At 44.2% G+C, this 24,154-nt stretch overlaps 1 protein-coding gene across 1 annotated transcript in view; it reads right to left on the bottom strand.

Annotated features, from left to right (window-relative positions):
• The window catches only part of FAM20A (FAM20A golgi associated secretory pathway pseudokinase), a 77,248-nt gene that overhangs the window by 14,762 nt on the left and 38,332 nt on the right, over positions 1 to 24,154 (bottom strand). Inside the window, exons 2-7 of the mRNA XM_033962421.1 lie at positions 22,502 to 22,689; positions 17,483 to 17,533; positions 10,220 to 10,298; positions 7,666 to 7,758; positions 5,545 to 5,660; positions 4,485 to 4,665 (exon numbers count right to left, since the gene is read on the bottom strand). Coding sequence (XP_033818312.1) covers positions 4,485 to 4,665; positions 5,545 to 5,660; positions 7,666 to 7,758; positions 10,220 to 10,298; positions 17,483 to 17,533; positions 22,502 to 22,689 — 708 coding nt within the window. The remainder of the gene's footprint in view (positions 1 to 4,484; positions 4,666 to 5,544; positions 5,661 to 7,665; positions 7,759 to 10,219; positions 10,299 to 17,482; positions 17,534 to 22,501; positions 22,690 to 24,154) is intronic.

Below are 24,154 nucleotides of genomic sequence, written 5' to 3'. Positions count from 1 at the left end.
TTGCTTGAGTTCCAGTTACCAGAGAGTCTACTGTAAAATAAAAACAATATCAAAGTGATCTCCCTCACACTGTTAGATTTCTCATTTATCACCCTCAAAAGTTAATTGGAAGAAGTGCAAGAACCTCTTCCAGCTCGCTACGACCTGTTTCACCATCTGTATCAGAAAGTGGTAGAGCAAGACTTACATTTGGGCGCCTGAGGCTTGTCTCTGTGAAACGTGTGTGTTTCTTCCAAACCTATCTCATAAGTTCTACTTTCCTGGTGTGGATTTATTTTTTATCCGCACCAGCAGTGCCTATAAATGTAACATCTGGATGGCTGGCAGGCAAAGCTTTCATACAGTTCTACTCTCTCGGGGGATCTGACTCAGAGCAGAAAATGTAAGTGTCATTTTGTTGTCTATCCTCATAGGATTTGGCTGGGGTTTTTTTTCTTGGGGTGGAGAGCTATGTCTCAGCAGAAATTTGAGGTTATGCTCTTAAGACTGAAGCCAGAAACCTCCAAATTCTTAGCATTGTAGAGCTTCTCCAGCCGGAGTACTAATTCTCCATGAGGGTGATGGGGGTCTCCTGGGGATCTTCTGCTGGGTTTAAGGGAGATTCAGACCCAATAAACAGAACAACACCAGAGGCAATACTTCTGTTTCAAAAGACTGTAAAAGGCATTGGGAATAAGAGAAACTGGCAGAAGGATAACTCAGCACCCTTAATGCCAGGCCTCGGCCCTTGGGACAGAAAGAAAGTTATTTCAGAAGCTCTGTTCCTATTTTTGGACATCTGAAAACCAGCATCCATATGCCCGTTTTGCATGAATTTCCACATAAGAGAATGACACGGGGACACGTTTTCCGTTCTTTCCCTGCCCCTGCCTCATTCCCGCAAGCTCCACCCTCATCTGTGCAAGCCTCTTACGCTTTAAAATCCTAAGTGTTCGAGATATGTGTGGTTAAGGCTGAGCTTACAGGAATGGGGCAGGGACAGGAAAATAACTTGTGGGGATGGGACGGGAAAATGAGTTCCCACAGGGATGGGGACAGATTTGTCCCTGTGTCATTCTCTAGTCCACATCCCAGTTTTATAATGCCAGGTTATTGTTGTCTACAACTGCAGTACATCCATATAGCAAGGAGGCATGAACTAGGGATGGTAGAGATGGAAAAGCCAGACTATGGATATCTACCCAGTGGCAGAGCAAGGGTGAGAGGCGACCGGGGCGGTGGCACCCTTCCCCCCACCCTCTTCTCTGCCCCCCCCACCTTCACATGCTCCTTCCCCAACCCCTCCTGCCAGGTGCACACTACTTCCCTTCCCCCCTACCTCTTTAAAGTTCCGGGTTCGAGCAGCCATCCCAACTTGCTTTCATTGTATGCTAACAGATCTCATGCATATTTATTGGGGAAATCCTGAAAACCCAACTGGATTGCGGCCCTCAAGGAGGGACTTTGACACCCCTGTACTAAAGTAAAAACAGCTGTGATTTATTCCCAAACAGTCACTTGGCATTGAGGGTTTTTATTTTTTAATTCCTCTCATTCGATTACTTCTTCTGGGTACTGCTCGATGACTTTCATCAGAACCCCGATATTCAAAGCTTGGAGAGTTCTGGCAGACAGACCAGAGGAAAAAAAAAGAGGTCTTTGGGGATTCCTGCCAGCTCAGGTATTCATATTTTATTTCCAAGCAAGGGGCAGGGGCATCAGGCATGGCTGATTGAGTGACATTTTGATGTCCACCCACATTAGGCTCATGCCTCTCCCCCCTGGATAGAATAGCTTCATTAAACCAAAACTACACCTTCTGAAGCATTTTCTATGTGGAATTCCATATCTGTACTGGAAGGGAAGGGACAGCGGATTCCTTATTGTGCTACTGTAATTTTCAAAATCCTATATGGTATATTTTTTTTCTCCTTTGATCCCTGTTTCATTTAATTCACAAGAAATCTTTAATTCTAGGAGCTCTCGGAAATACAGTGGTGCCTCGCATAACGGACGCCTCGTACAGCGAACGCTGCGCATAACGAACTTTTTGTCTTGCTCCCTATAACGAACTTCGTTTCACACAACGAAGTCGCCCGAGGGGCCCGGGGGGGGGGGCGGAACTACTCTCGCCGAAGCCGGGAACAGCAGCACCCTCCTGTCTGAATGCAGTGTTCCATCATCTCCCTCCACCTTACCTTAGATGCCGAGTTTTCCGGCTTTCTTTTTCGGCCAGCCACACACTTTCAAAGAGCAGCACATGCGCGCATGCTCTGTTGTTCAATCTTCTCCTCTGACGCAACCGGAAACCGGAAGTTGCAGGAGAGGAGAACATTGATCAACTCCAGCAGCTGCGCGTGCACAGCTTTTTGAAAGCGTGCGGCTGGGTGAAAAAGAAAGCTGGCAAACTCTGCATATAAGGTGAGGTGGAGGGAGGGAAATGTAGGGCTGCAGAACGAATTATTTTGTTTTACATGTATTCTTATGGGAAAACGCGTTTCACACAACGAACGTTTCACATAACAAACTTGCTCCTGGAACGGATTAAGTTCGTTGTGTGAGGCACCACTGTATAAACATGGCTTTCCCACTGTTAAAAGGAATAAAAACTATGGCCAATTTTTGTCGACCATTTTCTTTTTTATTCGTAAAAGTTTGGAATGAGCTTTGAGTTCTCTCTCATCTACCCACTTTTCGTACAGTATTGAAGACATATTTATTGACATACGACGTAGTGCTTTTTGGTAAGTTATTGAGGGCCAAGAGGCCAATAACTCCATATAATAACAGACTACTTCTCATTATGACGGGAGTTGCCATACAGCTTATGTTGAAAAATTGGGATAGGTTAAACTATAGTTTTTGGTGGGAATCCTTGAGCCAAACTTATAAATTTGAACATATGAGTGCAATACAATTGGGACATTATAAGAAATTCAAGGAGGTCTAGGACCCATTGACAAAATTTTGTAAAGATTGATTATTAGTTTTGCCTGTTGATTATACGCATCCAGGAGGGGTGGGTGGGGGGAGGGGGAAGGGATATGTACTTATTATATTAATTGATGGAATTAAGTGCTGTTTATTTTGTAAACTGTTTGATAAATTGTTGCACTTGATGTTGATTATTAAAATGAATAAAGATTTATTAAAAAAAAAAAAAAAAAAAAGAAGTCAGAAATTTACTAATGATTTTTCTTTTTAAAATAATCAACCATACAAGATAAAATTTCGGCCTAAAAGATATAGGGGCTCATAATTGAAACGGAAATACGTCTAAAAACCGTCTTAAATTAGCACTTGGGCGATCAGTAAGACAAGTCGTCCAAATGCCGATAATCGAACCGGGTTTTAGAGGTATTTAAAACTGACTTGGGCCTTTTCAGTGCTGCTGTATGCCCAGAGCTAAAAGTGGTGTTTTAGGAGAAGTGGTGAGGGCGGAACATGGGGCGACCTAGACTTAGTCGTATTACAAGTATAACCGAAAGTTTAACGAGGCTGCCCAGACGGAACTTAGCGATTGAAAACCAGGTCTAAGTGGCAAAAAGGTATCCAAAGTGACCAGACAACCACTGCAAACACAAAGTACAGTCCCCCACACACTCCCCCAGTGATCACTGCCCCCCCCACCCCCACCCCCGCCATAACAATCGTAATAAAAACTTTACCTATCTGCCTCCAGAACATCAGCACCTGGCATAGGAAAGCCTAGTAGAGCAGCACAGAGGGGGTTATTGGGGTTGTAGATAAGTGGGTCTAGTAGGTTTTGGGAGGCTCACCATGACCTATAACGGAGTTGTGGCGAGATGTGCAAATGGCACCCTTTTTGTGAAGTTCGCAGCAGTGTCCTGTAAGGTGCCCCACTCCGGTGTTGCCATGTCTGGGTGTCCAGTCCATCACTTTGCGGCCCCTCCCATGTCCGAAAGGTCTTGTTCTAGGCGTTTTGGACTTGGACAAATTTTTGAACAAGAATGGGGTATTAAGATAGACGACTTAGCGATGTGGCCAACCAAACGGCTGGACGTATACTTAGATGATTTTCAAAACAGAAAAATATTTTTCGGGAATGGACTTTAGACACTGCCGATTTTGGGCGACTAGCGATTTAGACTTTTCTTTTGATTATGCCCCTCCACGTTTCTTTTCTAATCTCTTTTATAATTTATTAATATTTTCTTAACCGAGACGAGCCCTCCTGTTGGGATGAATCGGTATATAAAATCAAAGATTAGATTAGATTAGAAAAGGTTGCAGGTGGGGGGAGGGAAATGTATTTTGTAATATCATAATACATCTTCTTGTATTAATAATTGGGAGGAGGGGGAGAAAATGATTGTTTTATGTATTAATTGTGTTTTTAATTGTGCGTTTTATATAGTGTTTATGTTCAATTAATTGTATTGCACTGTCAAAGTTTGAAAATCAATAAAGATTTTAAAAAAAAGAAAAGGTTGCAATTAGGAGTAATGCAGACAAACCAGCTGCACCCTCATTTATCCACTTACTCCTCTTTTCCTGTGAAGGTGTACGAGCGAATCCAGGGGTTGGGCACCGACACTCTTGGCGCAAGTTTAAGAGACGGCAAGAAGGCAACGAGAGCTCCTTCCAGGAAGTGAGGATTCCCACACACAGCATACTCTGTCTTACACATGTACGGACACTTGGCAAAGAAACACACATTGTTTGCTGTAGGAGACAAGGGTGAAGAACATCTATAAATCAGCCCTGCGTGCTGCAAAACATGCCAGTTGGAAAAGGATGACATGAATTACATAATCCTAGTTATTTTTATTTTGCTCTTGGTAAACTCTGTACCGCCATCTAAATGTCAGTTTATTAGTCCTTTGGCTGCCCAGGGTCAGGAAGAATTACCATGTATTGCAAGAGGTTCCCCTAGTGGCAGAACAAGAAGGGTTTTGTGAAATTTAAGAATGGCTCATAACTTTCTTAGTTAGGTAGACATATAATTGAGATATGTGGGATGGAGAGAGGGATACATAGGCTTTTTTGATGGGATTTATATTGTATTATATTGATCTAAACCACATTTTCTCATATATGCAGTGGAATCAAACAAATACATAAATAAAATATACTCCTCTCACAGTTAACAAATGGATGCATGATAACCCACCACAAGTAGTGGAGGAAGGGAACCAGGAAAGGGGGAGATAATCCTTTATATAGATCATTTGATCATGCGTTGCATTATTATGCATCTGCCCAGCAGAATTATATTCAGGACTGGCCCAATGGTATCTGGTACCCTATGAACCTTCATTCACGTGCCCTGCCACACCACCCTACCCCAGGAGCAACTCAAGGCTTTGCCCCTTCCCCTCATAGTCCAGCATCTCTCCTTCCCTTCTCTCCCCCTAATATATCATGTTCACGGGCAGACTGGATAGGCCATAATGGTCTTTATCTGCCATCACATTCCATGTTTCTATGTAATGGCTTTGCTTGACATTCTATCACCTTTGCCCTCTGCAAGTTTAAAGAAGTGAAAGTCAGGGTCAGATTGGTAAATTTTCCTTTCCGGGGGTATGGGACTTTCTATTTTACCTGGCGAGATGAAGAAAACACTTTGTAAGACCTCATTCTCTGTCACTTCTAGGATTTCCTGGGTAATGTTAATCTTCCTCCCAGCCACTGGGGGCACTCGTCGAAAATCCAGGATCCTGCATAGAAGAATAATGCAAAACACTGAACATTAATTTAAGGAGACAAGAAGCCATGAGAAACATATGTGCCTACCTTGGCAAGAGACAGGAATAGTTATAGAAATAAACTACAGATAGACTCTCTCAGGCTCATATTCAGACCCTGGGAGATCACTGGCAACACTGGAAATTCAATACCAGCACCATAGCCAGCCATCGGCAATTAATTTTTGGTCTATATTCTGGTCTATATTTAGCTGCAATAAACACAGGAGAAACCACCTTCTCACACTGAAGAAGGTATATGAATTCATGTATATCACATTGTAAACACACTCATCCTCTAAAATACAGACATGGGGAAGCCACTGCTTGCTCTGAATTGGTAGCATGGAATGTTGCTACTACAGGATTTGGGATTCCGGAATATTGCTATTCTTTGGGAATCTGTTTGGAATGTTGCTACTATTTGGGTTTTTGCTAGACACTAATTTGATTTGATTTATCATTTTTGATATACCGCTATGTGCAGCCATTTTCCAGAAGCTGGCTTGTGGAATTTGGTGTACGTGACAAGCAGTGAATCTTAGGATAATTCATTAAGGGGGGTGGAGGCTAGTGGAGGCTGGAATCTTATCTTGGTTTAGAGTGTAGGCTGGAATCTTATCTTGGCTTGATGAATGTTCAAACCTGATGTTTACTGCAGAAGCAGAGAGTGAAGCATGATAGTTAGGTACATAGCCAAAGATTATAAAAGGAGCAAGCGAGGGACTTTACTTGGAATCCATCTGTGTGCAGAAAAGGGAGAGTCCCTTGACTGACCCAGTGCATCGGCTGCCTGAAAAGGGGGATTTCTTGGTTGTGAGGGGCGGTGTTGCTACAATCATGGTGAATTTGTTCTAATTCGTTTGTGTTTTGTATATTACTGCTATGCAATTTCTATAATGATTAAATTACTATAATAAGCATTACCTTGTGTATGTCTCTTTGTATGCCATGAAGTGCTGACTACCTAATGAACTTGGCATTACTCGCTAGCACATAAGTATTAAGTGGTTTACAATAGTAATATAATAGAAATGAGGGATTATCCCTCTCTGTCCCAGTGCCCAAGATGCATTGAGAGGAGAAAGGCCTGTCGTTCTGAGCACACGGCCCTATAGGCAAGAGGGAGTGGGCTCCCTCCTGCCATTTGTCATTTGAAGGTATAGGAGTGTTGGGGGATGTTGAGGGGGGGTGTCCAGGAATGTTGGGGGGTCCAGGAATGTTAGGGGATATGGGAGGGATTTCAGGTGAGGGGTGTCCAGGGATGTTGGGGGGGGGAGTGTGTGTCCAAGGATGCTAGAGGATGTCGGGAGTCGGGGGATGTTGGAAGGAGGGGTGAAGGGCTCGGCAGCTCCTTTTTTTTATTTGGTTAGTTTGGAGGTGTACTGGAGGGGATCAATGCCTGTGAGGGAGGGAGGGACAGAGGACACTTCCTGCCAGTTCAGCTGATCCTGGCAAGGGGAACCCCCATCAGCTGAGCCTGCAGGAATCCCTGAAACCGACTAAGCTGATGGGGATTCCCCTGTACAATCAGACAAGGCATTTGGATACGTCTGCAAAACTTGCTTTTGTGCGTTTTTCATGTGGACGTTTTTATTTTTGAAAATGGCAAAAAAAAAAAAAAAATAGATGTACTAAGGACCAAAACCTCTTCATAGGTCATTTTCAAAAATAAAAGATAGACGTCTGGCTGTTTTGAAATGGGTATTTTCTGTACTGGATTTCTGGATGTTTTTTTCAAAAACATTCAAATTAAACTTAGATGTCCTATCAAAAATGCCCCTCAATGCTTGCTATTTTAAATTCAGTTCACATTTCAGTGTAAACATTTCATAAGGGAAGATGCCTGATCAAATTTAGAGAGACCAAAAATCAGTCTTGCAGCTAGATTTTCATGCAATTGTGGTAGTCTTGAAAGCTCAACCGGCTTGGTGCGCCTCCAGGAGAGGATTGAAGAAAATCATTCTACAACACATACCTGTCCAGATGAAAGGCCGCAATCTCGGCATTGTGTCTTTGAAAGTCAACAAAATAGAAAACATCTTCTGGAGTCTCCTCCTCTCGTTTCTGTCTGAAAAGAATACCAAGTCAGAAGCTGACAGAGATGAGAAGAATATAATTTAACAGTGTGAGAGGTCAGACGTGGGACAAATAGAGGGAGGCTGTGGGAGCAATATGACTGGAGATTGACCAGATGCTATGATAGTACAGTAGCAAGACTACTAACCAAACTGGACGGGCTAATACATTCTTTTACGGAAGTTGGCGAAAGAGAGTTGTTGCAGATTGGGGAGGAAGAGGCCATTGATTGTAGGTTTGAATGGGCAAGGAAGGAAAGGAAAGGAAAGATGGCCAAGGAGATAGGGATGTCACTGGAGCCATATTGGATTAATAGTTTACCTAGTGATGACCTGACACGGCTCTGTTTTGGCAAGTGCTTGCATCAGGATCCTTGATTCTCTAAGAGAATAATCTCAATGGCCCGGATTCTGTTAACGGCGCCTCCAGAAACGGCGCTGGCTGAGTGCCAATCACGGGTAGCCACCATTAAGAGAATCGCAGCTTACATAGGTGTAGGTAAGGTAGGCCAGGGTTTTACGGACCTATATTACTGGAACCTACGTTTGATGAGAATCGTGTCTACAGAGGCACCTAGTTCATTTCCGGCGTACATCATGCCCACTTTAATCTTAGGTGCCTCTGTAGATGCGATTCTGGCGTCCTTTTTCGCAGGTTCCTACAGGTGTCCACATTTTTTTTACAATGATATTTTTTAATTGGTTTTAAACAACGCGATCAATTACCACACTGATTACCACCAATTAAAACAATTAATTTAGATGGCGGTTGGGCATCATTAGTAGTGTTCACTATGCAAAAAATAAGGGCTTCAATGACTACTGTGGCTGGAGCACTTTTTTGGAATAATTTGACAGGACCGCTTAGAGTATTAAGAAATTTAAGACCGTGTTAAAGGCAACTTTATTCACCGAAGCTTTTTTATGAAATCTTTTGCATTATGTATTTGCTTTTGAAGAATTTTAGGTGAATGTTATTTATTTTTGTATTGTTATTCAGACTGGTCCCCTCATCTATTAAACTGCGTTAGCTCATAGGAACTCTATGCGCGTCGGAAGCAGCGTGGCTCCCTGCGCTAATAACCGCTATCGCGGTTTAGTAAAAGGGGGAGGGGTTACATTAAATACCACTGACTAACTTACGGCGCTGTTTATAGAATAAGGTCCAATTGTTTACGCAAACTCTGCTCCTCACAAAATAAGTTCATTCAACCAAGACTCTGCTTTGCTAAGCCCACATTTTTATAGTCACCATTGTGTGAGAAGCCTAGTGTTCGTGTAAACACATTGAGCTTACTCACAGAGAATCAAGGACCCTGATGCAAGCACTTGCCAAAATGCGGTCATGTCGGGTCATCAGTAAATTACGCTTCTGTTATCATATCTGTAGATGGCTCTTTTACTCAGCTCCTCTAACCTACTCCTGGAACACAGTTTATGATCTCTTTTGAATTAGAACTGGAGTTTGGACAGCTTCCTGGAGGAAAAGTCAACAGTCTGCTGTTGAGACAGACATGGGAGGAGCAAATGCTTGCCCTGGATTGGTATTCTAGAATCTTGTTACTCTCTGGAATTCCGGAATCTTGCTGTTCTTTGAGATTCTATGTGGAATGTTGCTACTCTTTGGGGGTTCTACAATCTTGTTACTCTCTGGGATTCCAGAATCTTGCTATTCTTTGAGATTCTGTATGGAATGTTGCTACTCTTTGGGATTCTAGAATCTTGTTACTCTCTGGGATTCCGGAATCTTGCTGTTCTTTGAGATTCTATGTGGAATGTTGCTACTCTTTGGGGTTCTACAATCTTGTTACTCTCTGGGATTCCGGAATCTTGCTATTCTTTGAGATTCTGTATGGAACGCTGCTACTATTTGGGTTTTTGTCAGGTACTTCTGACTTGGATTGGCCTCCGTGACGACAGGACCAATGGGGAGTATGTAGCGCAGTGGTTAGAGCTACAGCCTCAGCACCCTGTGGTTGTGGGTTCAAATCCCAAGCTGCTCCTTGTGACCCTGGACAATTCACTTAATCCCCAATTGCTCCAGGTACATTATATAGAGTGTGAGCCCACCAGGACAGACAGGTTAAAATGCTGGAGTACCTGAATGTAAACCACTTACACTATAAGTGATATATAAATATTCTTATGTTCTTTTGAAGTTAATTACCGGTACTTGCCTTTCCAAACTTATGGTCTTTTTGCAAAGCTGCGCTGCTGAGCAGCATAAGCTAAATGCCATACCGCACATTCTATTCCTATGGTTGGTCTGGCATGTAGCGTACGCTGCTCTGCAGTGGAGCTTTATAAAAGCTTGTCTTAGGCCCAAAGGTGAGTTATATTCAGGCCTAGTAGGTGTCAAGTGATTTGTTCATCCTCCATTTCAAATTACTATAACCTTGCACATTGGAGGGAAGTGACTGCCGATTAGGGAAACTCTCTTGCATGTTCCCTTACCTCATGGGTTTGAACATAGCCTTTCCAAAGTCTTGGAACCGCAGAACCAGTTTCAGGTGGACCCCGCTGGGCTTCACAACTTGAAGGAGAGAATAAAGCAGAGAGTGGGCAATGGAAAAATATATTCCTACAGGCCTAAAATATTTATCCTAAGAAGATTCTGTTCCATGCCTTAAATGCACGATACATTAAAATGTTAGGCTCCTATCAGAACAAAAAGCCCAGATGACCGCAGAAATAATGCCCAGGTTACATTTACAGACCACAATACTATTCCTTAAAGTGCTAAGGGTTACCAGAGTCCGGGAAAACACGGACATATCCTCTTTTTAGAGGACTGTCTGGGTGGCAAGAAGGATTTCCAAAACCCGGCCGTCCAAGTTGTGGAAGACCCCGTGCTGCAGGCGTGGATGTCGATGTGATGATGTCATGCGCAGAGGGCCTCCAGACCTCGGGGAAGGAGACAGGATGTTCCGGCCACACTATTACTGATGGTAGCTCTTCTGCCGGATAAAGACTGGGTTTTAAAAATATTCTTTAAGAACAGATCTAAGGAATTGGGGGGGATACAAAATCCAAATATTTCCCAAATTTTTGGGTCTTGAGAGAGACCCAAAAAAGGAGACGTCAATTTTTGATTTTGAGACCAGGAGTAACAGATTGGAGGTGTTTTTTAATTTGAGGTTTCCCTGCAAGTGTGTGATTAGATATCAGTCCTTAAAATATGTATTCCTAGAACCTTCACAGCTGACCAGCTTTATAGCTCTTAAACGTCTTGAGAAAGGTGTAACATCTGTTATCTAAGAGTGTCAAGATTCCCTCACTTATTAGCGAAACTGTATTTCCTGATAGGATTGATAATTCTTTGTGTTTTAATAATCATTCTGGAATAATCTTGGATCTCCAAATTTGAGGCCTTGAGACAGATTAACATATTGTATTGTTTACTTTGATATACAAACTGAAATTACCTGCTTAATCTTTCTGTACAAGTGTTGTACACTTGAAAATTATTTTGAAAACTATATAAAAAAAGGATGTTCAGCTGGGGTGGGGCTGGGGGCAGAACAGGGCGGAGCCAGGTGTCCTGTGTTTTTTTAAAGAGGAAATCTGGCAAACCTATCCAGGAGTGCCTTTTATAAAATAGCATTGAGAGCCGTTTTTATCAGCACCAAATTTTCGGCTCCGTTTGTAGAATCTGGCCTTAAGCACTTCAAGCTTAACTTCGCATTAGCCAATTAGCATACCACAATGCGAACGCGCTAGCTGGAGGTTGGACGTCCACAAACCCAGGAGAAAAAAATGTCCATTTTCAAAGCTGACCTTTTACTTTTGAAATTAACCTAGGTATAAGTTTTGGTCCTTAGGATGTCTGTCTTTTTTTTTTTTTTTTTGCTATTTTCAAAAATAAAAACATCCCCATGAAAAACACACAAAAGCAAGTTTTGTAGACATACCCAACTACCTTGTCTGATCGCGGCAGAGGAATCGCCATCAGCTGATGGCGATTCCTCTGCCGCCGCGATCGGCTGATGGTAAGCCCTCGATATGCTGTTTCTTTTCCTCCAGCTCTGGGTGGTCAGAGTGGGTCAGTGACCACTGGGGGAGTACAGGGGGGATCATGCCTTAATCCCTCCAGTAGTCAGCTGGTCAGTTTGGGCAGCTTTGGGGCACTTAGTCGCAACTAAAAACAGGTCTAACTGCCGGCGTCTAAGTTCCCGCTAGGAAAACTTTGATTATCACTGCAGTACGTCCAGGTGTAAGCCCGCACGATTCCCACCCATAACACACCTCCCGACATGCCCCTTTGCGCTCTGGGCGCACAGCAGCTTAGAAGTGTTTTAACACCTTCTTCTCATGTTCACATTATATGTTACCTGATTTTATTTTAAAACATTTTATTGAAGGAATTAAATAAATATACAATAATACATTAAATATTCTTTACAATTAATCTAATCTAATCTAATCCTTAGGTTTGTATACCGCATCATCTCCACGTTCGTAGAGCTCGACGCGGTTTACAGTAGGAGAAATAGGAAGGAACTACAACAGAGGGTCAGAGGTAGAAGTGCTATCTCCTCCTCTCCCTATTGGCTAAGGCTCTTAACATTTGCATCTCCTCTTCCCATAGGCTAAGGCTCTTTCCACCTGCATTGTGATGTCATAGAGCTTTATGGTTATAGAAAAAGAGAAACATGATGGCAGATAAAGGACTAAGGGCCTATCCAGTCTGCCCATCCGCAGCATCCGCTATCTAATCTAATCTAATCTAATCCTTAGGTTTGTATACCGTATCATCTCCACGTTCGTAGAGCTCGACGCGGTTTACAGTAGGAGAAATAGGAAGGAACTACAATAGAGGGTTAGAGGTAGAAGTGTGAAGAAAATTTAGAAGACTTGGGATGCCAAGATATAAGAGTTTCCTTGATTCCTAAGTTGGAGGGAGACTTACATTTTTTGAGAAAAGCCAGGTTTTCAGATGTTTGCAGAAAATTAAATTCAAATATTCCATAAAAAATTTTACCATTCCTCCAAAATATATTTTCCATATTACCTATTCATAATACCATACCCCCCCATACCTTTCCCACCTTCCCCCTTCCTACCCCTTCCCTTCTCCCCAAAATGTATTTCCAATTATAACATTGTAATAAAATCATTATACAAATATACAATTCAAGATATTCCAACTATTACCATCATCAACCAAATTTCCTTTTGAGCCCCAAAATGAAAGATTTTAACTATTTGTGAACCGAGTCGAGCTCTTCCACAAGATGACCCGGTATATAAACTGAAGATTAGACTAGACTAGACTAGAAGTGCTGCTGCACGTTCAGATGATCAGCACTATTAGGACGTCCAAGTACCGACTTAGGCAGGATTTTGGACGTTTTAAAGTTTTGATTTTGCCCCCCCCCCTAATCTCTACCCATCCTCTGCCCCCTCTGAAAAAAATTATTTTTTGAAAAATGCTTACCACGCACTTATCTCGTACAAACAGGCATAATATCGCAAAAAGTCATGACACGTTTTCCGATAACCTGTTTTTCACACACTAAGGTCCTGATTCTATAAATGGCGGCAAGTATGTAGGCGTTGAAGAGCGCAAATTATAAGGTAGGTGCCATTTATAGAATCACGCCTAGCGGCACCTAAAGAAGCAAAAATTCGATTAATGACTTGGTCTGGGCCGATGATTGAGACATAGACTTGCAAACTCATTTAGCAGTCTACTGTCTGACATTCATGTCTCTGAGGCCCACTCCTACAGTCAAGTAAGTTCTTTCAAAACAAATGCAAGGAAGTTTTTTTTTCACCCAAAGGGTCGTGGACACCTGGAATGCGCTACCGGAGGAAGTGATCAGGCAGAGTACGGTACAGGGATTCAAACAGGGATTGGACGGATTCCTGAGGGATAAAGGGATCGTGGGATACTGAGAGAGGTACTGGGATGTAACACAGGTATAGAAAGCTAACCAGGAAATAAGTATAGAAACCCAACCAGGTCGTGCATGTGCAAGACCGAAGGGTTAGGACTTCGATGGGAAGATAGGACTCAATGGGAAACCAAGGTGGCAAGGGGGCCCCTTCTAGTGATTCAGACAGGTCGTGACCTGTTTGGGCCGCCGCGGGAGCGGACTGCTGGGCAGGATGGACCTATGGTTTGACCCGGCGGAGGCACTGCTTATGTTCTTAGGTGTGTTTTGATTGTTGGATATTTATTTGAACACCCTTTATTGCATTTGCTTTTTTTGGGATTTCCCCCTTCCCTTCCCCCATAGCTCTAGTTGAAGAAGTTGTTTGTGGCGGTTGAGAACGTGCTCTTCACGACCCCGTTGGCTCTCCTGCTGATTTTGCTTCCGGGTGCCGCGCATAGGAATCGACGACGGGGTTGCGAGGAGCACGCTGTTGACCGCCGCAACCGACAACTTCAACTAGAGGTACGGGGGAAGGGAAGGGGGGATGTGCGCGGCAGGCGGGATCAGGGAAGGAGAGGGAGGGTGGGGGAGGGGCGCCACCACCCCAGGCATCTCTCACCCTTGCCACGCCACTGCCTAAGCGCATATTAGGGCTTAACCCTCTTTAGTAGAAGGGGATCCAAAGAATATGAATATTCCACTTTGGGGACCTTATTTGATCTTTTTGAGTTCAAGGACTTTTATTGGTTGGAATAAATGGTTGTTGGTTGGTTGGTTGGTACTGATATCTCTCTTGCCTCTCTTTTTTTGTACCGTTCTATTTCCAAGGCTAGCCTCCTTCTTCTGTTGTTCTTTTAGTTATAAAAAATTACAATGGACCATCTATAGGTTTCATTGTTGACATTATCCAAAGGTGAGGCAAACAAAGGAGCCTGTGTTCCTGATATTTCCTGGTGCCTGATGAAGTGTGACATTGCCAGACACCGAAGAGAGAGAACTCCGCCCCAGTGAAAACACGGGCACGTTAATTAACCTTCTCCTGTCGTAATAAATTTTACGTTACGCTGGTTCCAATTATAATTATTTTAGCAAAGTTTTGTATTATTCACCGTTATCATTTACGGCTATTGTAAACATAATGTAAATAAGTCTGTAAATTCAAATATTTTGTGTTCCTGTCGTGTACTGTATGTCCCATGGCATGGGACATACGATGGCAATAATATTTTTGGAATGTCCCGTCATCCGGGACACACGATAGGAAACTGTTAGTGTTCGAGCCTTGTGCAGACGAGGACGGAGCTTAGGCATTGGTGGAATGAGGCATTATGACATCACAATCTCAGCTCTAGAATGTTACTACTTAGAATTCTACAGTGTTTGAGGCTTGTGCAGATGAAGGCGGAGCTTAGGCATTGGTGGAATGAGGCATTATGACATCACAATCTGAGCTCTAGAATGTTGCTATTTAGGATTTCAAAGTGTTTGAGGATTGTGCAGATGAGGGCGGAGCTTAGGCATTGGTGGAATGAGGCATTATGACATCACAATCTCAGCTCTAGAATGTTACTACTTAGAATTCTACAGTGTTTGAGGCTTGTGCAGATGAGGGCGGAGCTTAGGCATTGGTGGAATGAGGCATTATGACATCACAATCTCAGCTCTAGAATGTTACTACTTAGAATTCTACAGTGTTTGAGGCTTGTGCAGATGAGGGCGGAGCTTAGGCATTGGTGGAATGAGGCATTATGACATCACAATCTCAGCTCTAGAATGTTGCCATTTAATGGTTTTAAAGTGTTTGAGGCTTGTGCAGATGAGGATGGAGATTAGGCATTGGTGGAATGAGGCATTATGACATCACAATCTCAGCTCTAGAATGTTGCCATTTAATGGTTTTAAAGTGTTTGAGGCTTGTGCAGATGAGGATGGAGATTAGGCATTGGTGGAATGAGGCATTATGACATCACAATCTGAGCACTAGAATGTTGCTACTTAGGATTTTAACCTTTTCCTATCGTAATAAATTTTACGTTACGCTGGTTCCAATCGTAATTATTTTAGCAAAGTTTTGTATTATTCACCATTATCATTTACGGCTATTGTAAACGAAACGGCCCAATAGATGGGACAAATGATAGGTAGAAGGTGTACTGTATGTCCCATGCCATGGGACACATGATGGCAATGATATTTTTTGGAATGTCCCGTCATCCGGGACACACGACAGGAAAAGGGTAAATGTATGCAGGGTTGGTTAGCATTATATAAGCTGAAGGTTAGTGAATACCAGCAATATAGAATTGACAATTTTCTAATACTTCAGTCTTACTTGCAAAGAAACTCTCCTTACAATGCACTAAAGGGTTCTCCATGGCTGCTACCGATTGTCTGTAACAGCCACCAAGAATCCTATGCTAATGCATTACAATGAGCTCATTAGTATTCTAATGAGCACACCGTCTAATGCACAACAGGGAAATGTGTTGTTTCCCATGCAAACTTCACCGCCAGGGTAGGGTTACCCGATTTTCCGTCTGGAAGATCCGGACTCCCTAGACCCACCCCTAGGCCCACCCCGTCCCACCCATCCCTGCCCCGTCACGCCCCCATTCCGCCCCGATCCCGTCACTGATCCCGCCCCAGCCCTGACCCCCCGCTGCCTCTTCTTGTTGGGCAGCATATCGGCGCATGCGTGGATGCCCCGCTGCCCGAAGGAAAGCTTTTCAAAACCCGGACATAGTGCCGAGTTTTTGAAAAGCCGTCCAGACCCCCAGGACATGTACTCAAAAGAAGGACAAGTCTGGGGAAATCCTACGCCAGGGTCTGAGCTGTCATAGTCTCACTTTCCTGTCAGTGCCTGTACGCTGATTGATTCAGGCACTGACAGGAAAGTAAGGCTATGAAAGCCCACGACAACCATATTTTAAAATATCCCTCCTGCCCACCCATCCCCCCCCCCGTCCATGCTCCCCCATCTCCCCGAGCCCCCGTACTTTTGTTTTCAAGATCGGCAGGAGGGATGCCCACTCACTCCTGTCTAGGCTACTGCTAACCTAAAATCCCTGACATTCCCCCCCTTTCTAATGAAAGCTGGTAGGAGGGATGCCCACTCCCTTCTGCTGGTAGGCGTGCCTCTTCAAATTGGCTGGCCTTCCCCTTCCTAGTGCATCCTGACACGGGGGTCCTGGCATGATCTTTTTTTTTTTTAAATGAGTACAGACTAGAGAGTTGCATGGGGACAGAAATCCCACCCATCCCCACAAGGGTCCTCTCCGTCCCCACCCGTCCCCATCAGGATCCTCTCCGTCCCCACCCATCCCCGCCAGGATCCTCTCCGTCCCCACCCATCCCCGCCAGGATCCTCTCCGTCCCCACCCATCCCCGCAAGGAATTACCTCCATCCCCGCCCGTCCCCATAAAAAGCAGCAATTACTTCTGACAGGATCATCAATTCCACAGCTTCTTTTGTGTTTGCGCTGCTGTTTTCCTTGTGGAATCTCTTTGGTGGAACCCTTTTTTGGTTTTCTGTTCAGGTAATTCACTTATAAACCCCCTCTTTTACTAAGGCTGACGTGTCCATTATATTATATGGACGAACCCTGCTTCCTAAGCCTTCCATCACTGTGGGAGTCCCGTTGGCTAGAGGGGGGTCCCCATGGGATTAGGGGGGATTCCCGCGGGAACCCCGCTCCCGTGCAGACCTCTAGTATAGACACTGGCCCCAATTTTACCAGCTTTTCAAAATCCAGACAGTCCTCTGAAAAGAAGACATGTCCGGGTAAATCCGGACTTCTGACAACCCTAAAACATGATAGCAGAGGGAAGTTATACTTACTCTGGCTACAGTCGCATGTCCCCATCAGAGCCTTTTCATCTTGGCTATAATCTGCAACAGAAGAACAGCTCACTGACTTTTCATTTACACGGCACCCTAAACCATGCTGCTGTCAATGGTGTCACCCAGAGGTGCAATGAATCCCTGACCCCCCTCCCCACATTTACATAGGCATCTCAGGCAAAGAGGTCCTTCTACTAAACCATTTAAGGCCCTTAATGCACATAAGATTTGGAAATGCTGTTTGACATGGCGATTAATGTTAAATTTAAAGCCCCTCATGGCAACTATACAAAAGGCATAGGAACCGCACCTCTAGAGGTGCCTACCGGCTCCAAAAGCCACTACAGGAGACTGCCCCTACTTTGCTGGTTGAGCTGAGAACATTTCAGCGGCCTCTCGTACAAGTATCATAAGAATCATTAGAATGGAGTAAGTTTCAAGTTTATTAAAAATTTGTTGTACACGCGATGTCAAGTACTTCAAGGCGTATGACAATTTAAAAATAGGAGACAAAAATAAAACAATTTTATACAAATAAGCATCACAGTGTCTACGTACAAATAACTACCGATACAAAAGGAGAGGGGGATGAAGTACAATCTTTAACCCTTTCAGGACCATAAGGATCGTAGGCCAATTTTTGTGGTTTTGACGACATTTTTATGGTAAAAAGGGCTTGCAGATGCCAAAAAATTGATTTTTTTTGTGAAATATCATTATTTTTATTTAAAAAAATCAGACTTCTGGCTTATGGACAGTGTGGCAAGTGAATCTTCTCGTCAATCTGGCAACGACGCTAATGAATGAATGTCGGAACCAGTTTGTTTACATAAAGGCAGTATCCTATGGAATCCGTACATATCAAATTTAGAACTGTAGACTATCCCAATCAAAATTGATAGGATTTTAAAGTTATGGGACAAATATGTCCCTTGGTCCTGAAAGGGTTAAAGAAAATAAAGAAACATTTAGGGAAAATTTATCTTGTGGGTAATAAAGAATAATCATGAAAGCATGGATAAGCCTAGAAGAGAAGGTAAAGAAGATTTCGTTCTATACATAAGGTCTGATTAAAATTAGGTATTAGAGCATAAGCATTAATGACAGACGAATTATCCTATCTATGTCTCAGTAAATGAAATGTGGCTATAGAGCTTTTCCTCAATGGAGAGTGCTCCAACTTTGTTGGTTGGGCTGAGAACTTTTCAGAGACCTATATATATATAATTTTTTTTTATTATTGTATTTCGCTGATTGTCCAGCTCTTTTTATTGTAAACCGCCTAGAACTTTTGGTAATGGCGGTATAAAAGAATAAAGTTATTATTATTATTATTAAAGCCCTTCGCAAGACCATCGAGACGGATTGTACTTTCAGGTACTCTAAGTATTTTCCCCTAACTGTCCAGGTGGGATCACAATCTACCTAAGATACCTGTGGCAACAGAGGGTTAATGTTCTTTTATTATTTGCTTGTGGGATGGGGAATGGTGACAGAAAGTTGAGGACTTTGAGTCCTTGCTAAAGAATTGAAGGTTTAAAGTATCTTTGGTTTTTGGGTGTCTAATATGTTTTGGACTTTGAGTTAACCTTAAATTGAAACAGCATTTTGAACCTGTGCAAATGTTTGATAATAATAATAATAATTTTATTTTTTGTATACCGCTCTGCCATTAGTTCTAAGTGGTTCACAACAGTAGAAAAAATACAATCGTATACACATTTCTATGGGCAGAATTATATATCATGGTTAAACTGCAACTTAAGTATTAATATTTCCATTAAAATACAACCTAATTGTGAAGAAAAATTTACAAACGTGGCATGATAAAATCATTAAAAAACTTGAAGATCAACATTCTTGATTATTGCATTGTAAACCGCTCTGAACTGTTTGTGGTACTGCGGTATACAAAAATAAAGTTGTTATTATTATTATTATTAATAATTTCCTAAATATAGGATAAGAATAAGCCCGAGCAATCAGCGGGGTTAGGCTTATTCATTTTCTTTTGGCCATTTTGTCATCTTGGAAGCAAAGCCATTGAGGGCCGGATTCTGCAAATGGCGGCGATCAATCCGTTCCTACTTTGACACCCTTCCCTTCCAAATCCCATGCCAAGCCCTGATCCTCAGCATGCAAGACTACTGGAACCTCATCTACATCTCATGCCCCCAAAAAACACTTCAACAGACTCCAGACGATTCAGCGCACAGCGGTGCGCCTTATCTTTGGCCTACGGAAAAGTGACCACATCACGCCTTACTACACGCAACTACACTGGCTCCCGATCGAGGCCCGATCTATATTCAAACTAGGTTGCTTCATGTACAAGGCTTTCTATGGTCTCCTACCAAATTACGTGACTGAAATATTTGAGTTTATCCCCCTCCCCAACCTGCCTTTTGCTCTCCAAATCCATCTTCGCCTACCCCTCCCTGCTAGGAAAACCTAAAAAAAGCCTTCATGACAAAACTACTATCATATTAAGCAGCTCCCTATAGCCAGGGCAGGATTAATTCGTCGAGGGCCCCTAGGCACACAAGTACACTGGACCCCCCGCCCCGCCCCACCCCACAATGCGCCCAGGCGGAAACAGGAAGCTGCGTCAGAGGGAAGCTTTGGCCAAGCAGCACCGCTTGCACAATTACAGTTCCCGTTGCCTTTCTTACCCGTGTTGCTTGCTTATCTTACTTTCCGTCAATTGGAGGGGCTGCATTGCCAATCGGGGTGGGGCCTGCATTGCCAATCGGGGGGGCCCGCGTTGCCGATTGATGCTGGAGGGGCCCATCGCCGTTTGGAAAAAACAATGTTGATGCCTTCCTTCATCGGGCCCCCCTGACCATTTCGGGCCCTAGGCACGTGCCTACTTAGCCTATTGGTTAATCCTGCCCTGCCTACAGCCCATTATGGATTTGTCTTTGTGATACATACTTTTCAGGCGAGGATTAAAAACATACTTGTTCAACAAATTCCTAGTAGAACACTAAATCCCGTGTCCTCTTCAGGTTTCTCCCGTTTACCTCAAGACGAAGAAAAGCTCTAGCTACGGACTCATTCCTCCTGCACCATATCTATTTCTGTACCGAGATCCAAACTCTGTCTATTTCTTGAGCTCTCCTTATATCGCCTTGACTCAGACCTGCCACGATCCTTTGTTATTTACACGCCTAGGTTACTTGTCAGTGTACCCTCTCCTCTTATGTACGATCCTCTAGTTAACCCCTGTTAACCGCATCGAACGTCACGGTGCATTACGGTCTACAAATACTGGTTTTATGTTGTGTATGCAGAATCACGGTCGTATCAAAAGCAGGCGCTGGAAATGCAGGCCCGGGTTTCGCAGGCCTCCATTCACGGCTTCTACCTGGGACAAGAATCGCATCTACATCCACTTCTGGTGCAAACCACGCCCACTTTTGAAGTAGGCACCTCTATAGATGGGACTAGGAGGGCCTGCAGGCACCTACATTTTTTTTTTTTAATTACTTTTTATTTGGTTTTAAATGATGCGGTCAATGACTGTGCCGTTTATCACCAAATAAACCAATTAAGTTGGTCAACGGTAGGGCGCCTACGGCTGCCTAAATCATGGTGCAGATTTGAGAATCAGGCCCTGAGTAGCTGCTTTTTCAAGGGCGAATACTGCTTGCAAAGAGGGCGTATTCTTTTGGAAAGATCGCAAACTTATTTCCTGCTCAGTGGTTCACACACGCACAATGGTTTGATGGGTGCAGTATGTTGCCCCATGCGCCATCTTGGTGGGGGCGCCTGCATGCATCCTCCTTCCTGATCCTTCTACCTCGCACGTGCGCCCCCCTTTCCTTCCCTCGTACCTCTTTAATTTTACTTACTAACTTTAAGAAGCCTTCTTAAAGTTAGTAGGTGTTTATTGTTGAGTTAGCGGAAGCCATTTTAAGTGATTTAAAGCCCTGCTTTCTACTAATTGGTAATCTTTAATTTTACTGGCGCGAGCGGCATCACAGACTCGCTGTCCGCATCGGTGTCGGCTCTCTCTGACGTCACTACCGGGTCCCACGCCTAAGAAGTGACATCAGAGGGAAAGCCAACACGACGCGGGCAGCAAGTTGGCGATGCTGCTTGCACCAGGAAAATTAATGACGCACGGGGAAGGGAAGGGGGTGAGCAAGCGAAATGGGGTGTCGGGAAGGAGCAGGGGTTGGAGAAGAGCGCGGGGAAGGGGCGCCATTCACCCTCGCTACGCCACTGGATGGACGCACTTTCAGGATAAGGCAACCCCTTTGCATATTGTGTGCAACTTTTTTTTTTTTTTTTTTTTTAAAGTGCGCACACATTGGCAAACCAAACAAAAACCCAAACTGCGTTTTTATTTTCTCGTCTTCTTTTAGTTAACGACATGCAAAGACATCGGATATGTTGTTAACATTTCCCATGTCGTTAGGGATACCAGATTTTCCGTTTGGAAAATCCAGATCCCTAAACCCGCCCCCAATTCCACCCATCCCCGCCCCATCACGCCCCAGTCCCGCCCAGCCACGCCCCTCACTTACTGCTCTCTTCAGGTAGGAGGGCATCCGCACATGCGCAGATGCAACATGACATCATAGGCACGCACGCATCCACGGACGCCCTCCTACCCGACACAATGTGGAGAAAAGCTTTTGAAAAGCCGTCCAGACCCTTGGACGGGTCCTCAAAAGGTAGGGTTACCAGATTTTCCTTTTGGAAAATCAGGACCCCCTAGCTCTGCCCCCTAGGCCCACCTAGTTCCGCTCATCCCCGCCCATATCCTGCCCCCCCAACCCCGCCCTAGCCCCACCCCCACTGCCTGCACTTATCGGTCAGGGAGCACGTCCGCGCGCTACGTTTGATGTTACACTCGGGCGCATGTCATCCACACATGCGGGGACGTCCTCCCTGCCCGACAGAGCTTTTCAAAACCCGGACAGTCCCAAATCCGGGCGTGTGGCAGCCCTACCTGCCATTGCAAGCGACAGCCTGTCCCTAATGTTTGATGCATTATTTAGCTCTTACCAGCATTGATGGTGTTAAAGCTGCTGATATCTTCCAGAAGTTTGGGAACTGTAGCGCTGTCTCTAGGGTACAGTCCAGAACGGCTGATCTCCTGGTGGAACCGCAGCCAGTTTGCCTGTAGATTCAGCTGTGCGGCCTGCACATCGGGGTCGGTCAGGTTCAACCTCTCTCTGTAAAGCTTTTGCTTCCTGCAATGCAAAGTCTTTTATTGACATCACTAGTGAAAACGGAACTGCTCAATTCTTTTGCTTGTCGAGGACAGGCCAAGCTCACCCAAAAGCCTGAGAAACAAAGCACAAATAACTAGAATTATCAGGAAGTTTGTACATCCAAGATGAACATAGAGCAAGTCGATACAGGTGCGCCAACCAGTAGGATGAACAAGGATGTAGTAAAGAACACAATATATGATACTATGTGTCTATACGTAGTATGATTACCGTATATACTCGAATATAAGTCGACACCCCCATTCCCCCCACTCAAAAGGAAAAATAAAATAAAATATTTGACTCGAATATAAGTCGGGGGCTTAATATTCAAGTTCCATGCCCTGCCAGGATCTGCACCCAGTGTTCCCTCATCACATCTTCCCCTGCAAGGTTTTGCACTCAGCCCTCCTCCCTGCCAGGCTCTGAACACTGTCCCACCTTCCTTCCCTGTACCCTCTTCTCCCTAAAAAGAGCCAACCTCAACAGTGATGTCATAATGGCTTGATTGTCCCGTACTCCCCTCTGCCCAGCCAGCAGATGAACCCTTCCCCTTAACTTAAACCACCTAGTGCTAGGCCGGTACAGGAGAGATCCCTCTTGTCTCCTGCCCCGACCGACACTAATAATTACCACCCTCCCTCCTTTCCTCCCTCGCATACCTTTTCCCTCCTTTGTAAAGGTAGTAGCCAGCGGCGCACCCGGGCCGGTACGCAGGAGCGAGCTTTTCCGGCCCTGCACCGCTCATTGATAGGCTGCTGCAAGTTCTCACGGGATTCACGGTTCTTGTGGTAGCCTATCAATGAGCGGTGCAGGGCCGGCTAGGAGCTTGAAAAGCTCGATCCTGCGTGCCGACCCGGGTGCGCCCCGGCTATTACCTTTAAAAAGAGGATTTCAGCGCATACACGCTGGACCACCAGGGAACTAGGTATGCAAAGGAGAGAAGAAGGGAGGGTGGTAATTGTTAGTGTCGGTCGGGGCAGGAGACGGGAGGGATTCCTCCTGTCCTAGCCTAAGGCAGGCCTACAAGAAGTCCGGGAGGGTTTTGGGTAGTCACTGGGAGATGATCCCAATATAAACTGGGACCCCCATTTTTGGGCCAATTTTTTGGCCCCAAAATCCCGGTTTATATTAGAGTATATATGGTATAATTGTGTCTGTATTGAAAACCATTTAAAACGTGAACTCTGTATTGTAACACCTTTACAGAAGCTCACGTAAACTGCTCTGCATTGACTCCCCAGTCATTAGTAATGGTATAGATTAGCAGCTTTCAATAAACAAGGAACCACCTCCAAACTGGTTGACTTCTGACAAGTGTTCATCCTGTCTTTAGAGCCGATTATTAAACTTTCTGAAGAACTTTCGCTTTGGGCCCTGTCCAGTACAGCTGAAAGCCGTGCAGAACGCTCATTACCTGCTCTGGAAAGAATTCACTGATTTG

The sequence above is a fragment of the Geotrypetes seraphini genome, chromosome 10, assembly GCF_902459505.1.
Source record: "Geotrypetes seraphini chromosome 10, aGeoSer1.1, whole genome shotgun sequence".
Classification (NCBI taxonomy): domain Eukaryota; kingdom Metazoa; phylum Chordata; class Amphibia; order Gymnophiona; family Dermophiidae; genus Geotrypetes; species Geotrypetes seraphini.
The sequence above is the reverse complement of the archived record's forward strand: the minus strand, read 5'-3'. Positions and strand labels throughout refer to the sequence as shown.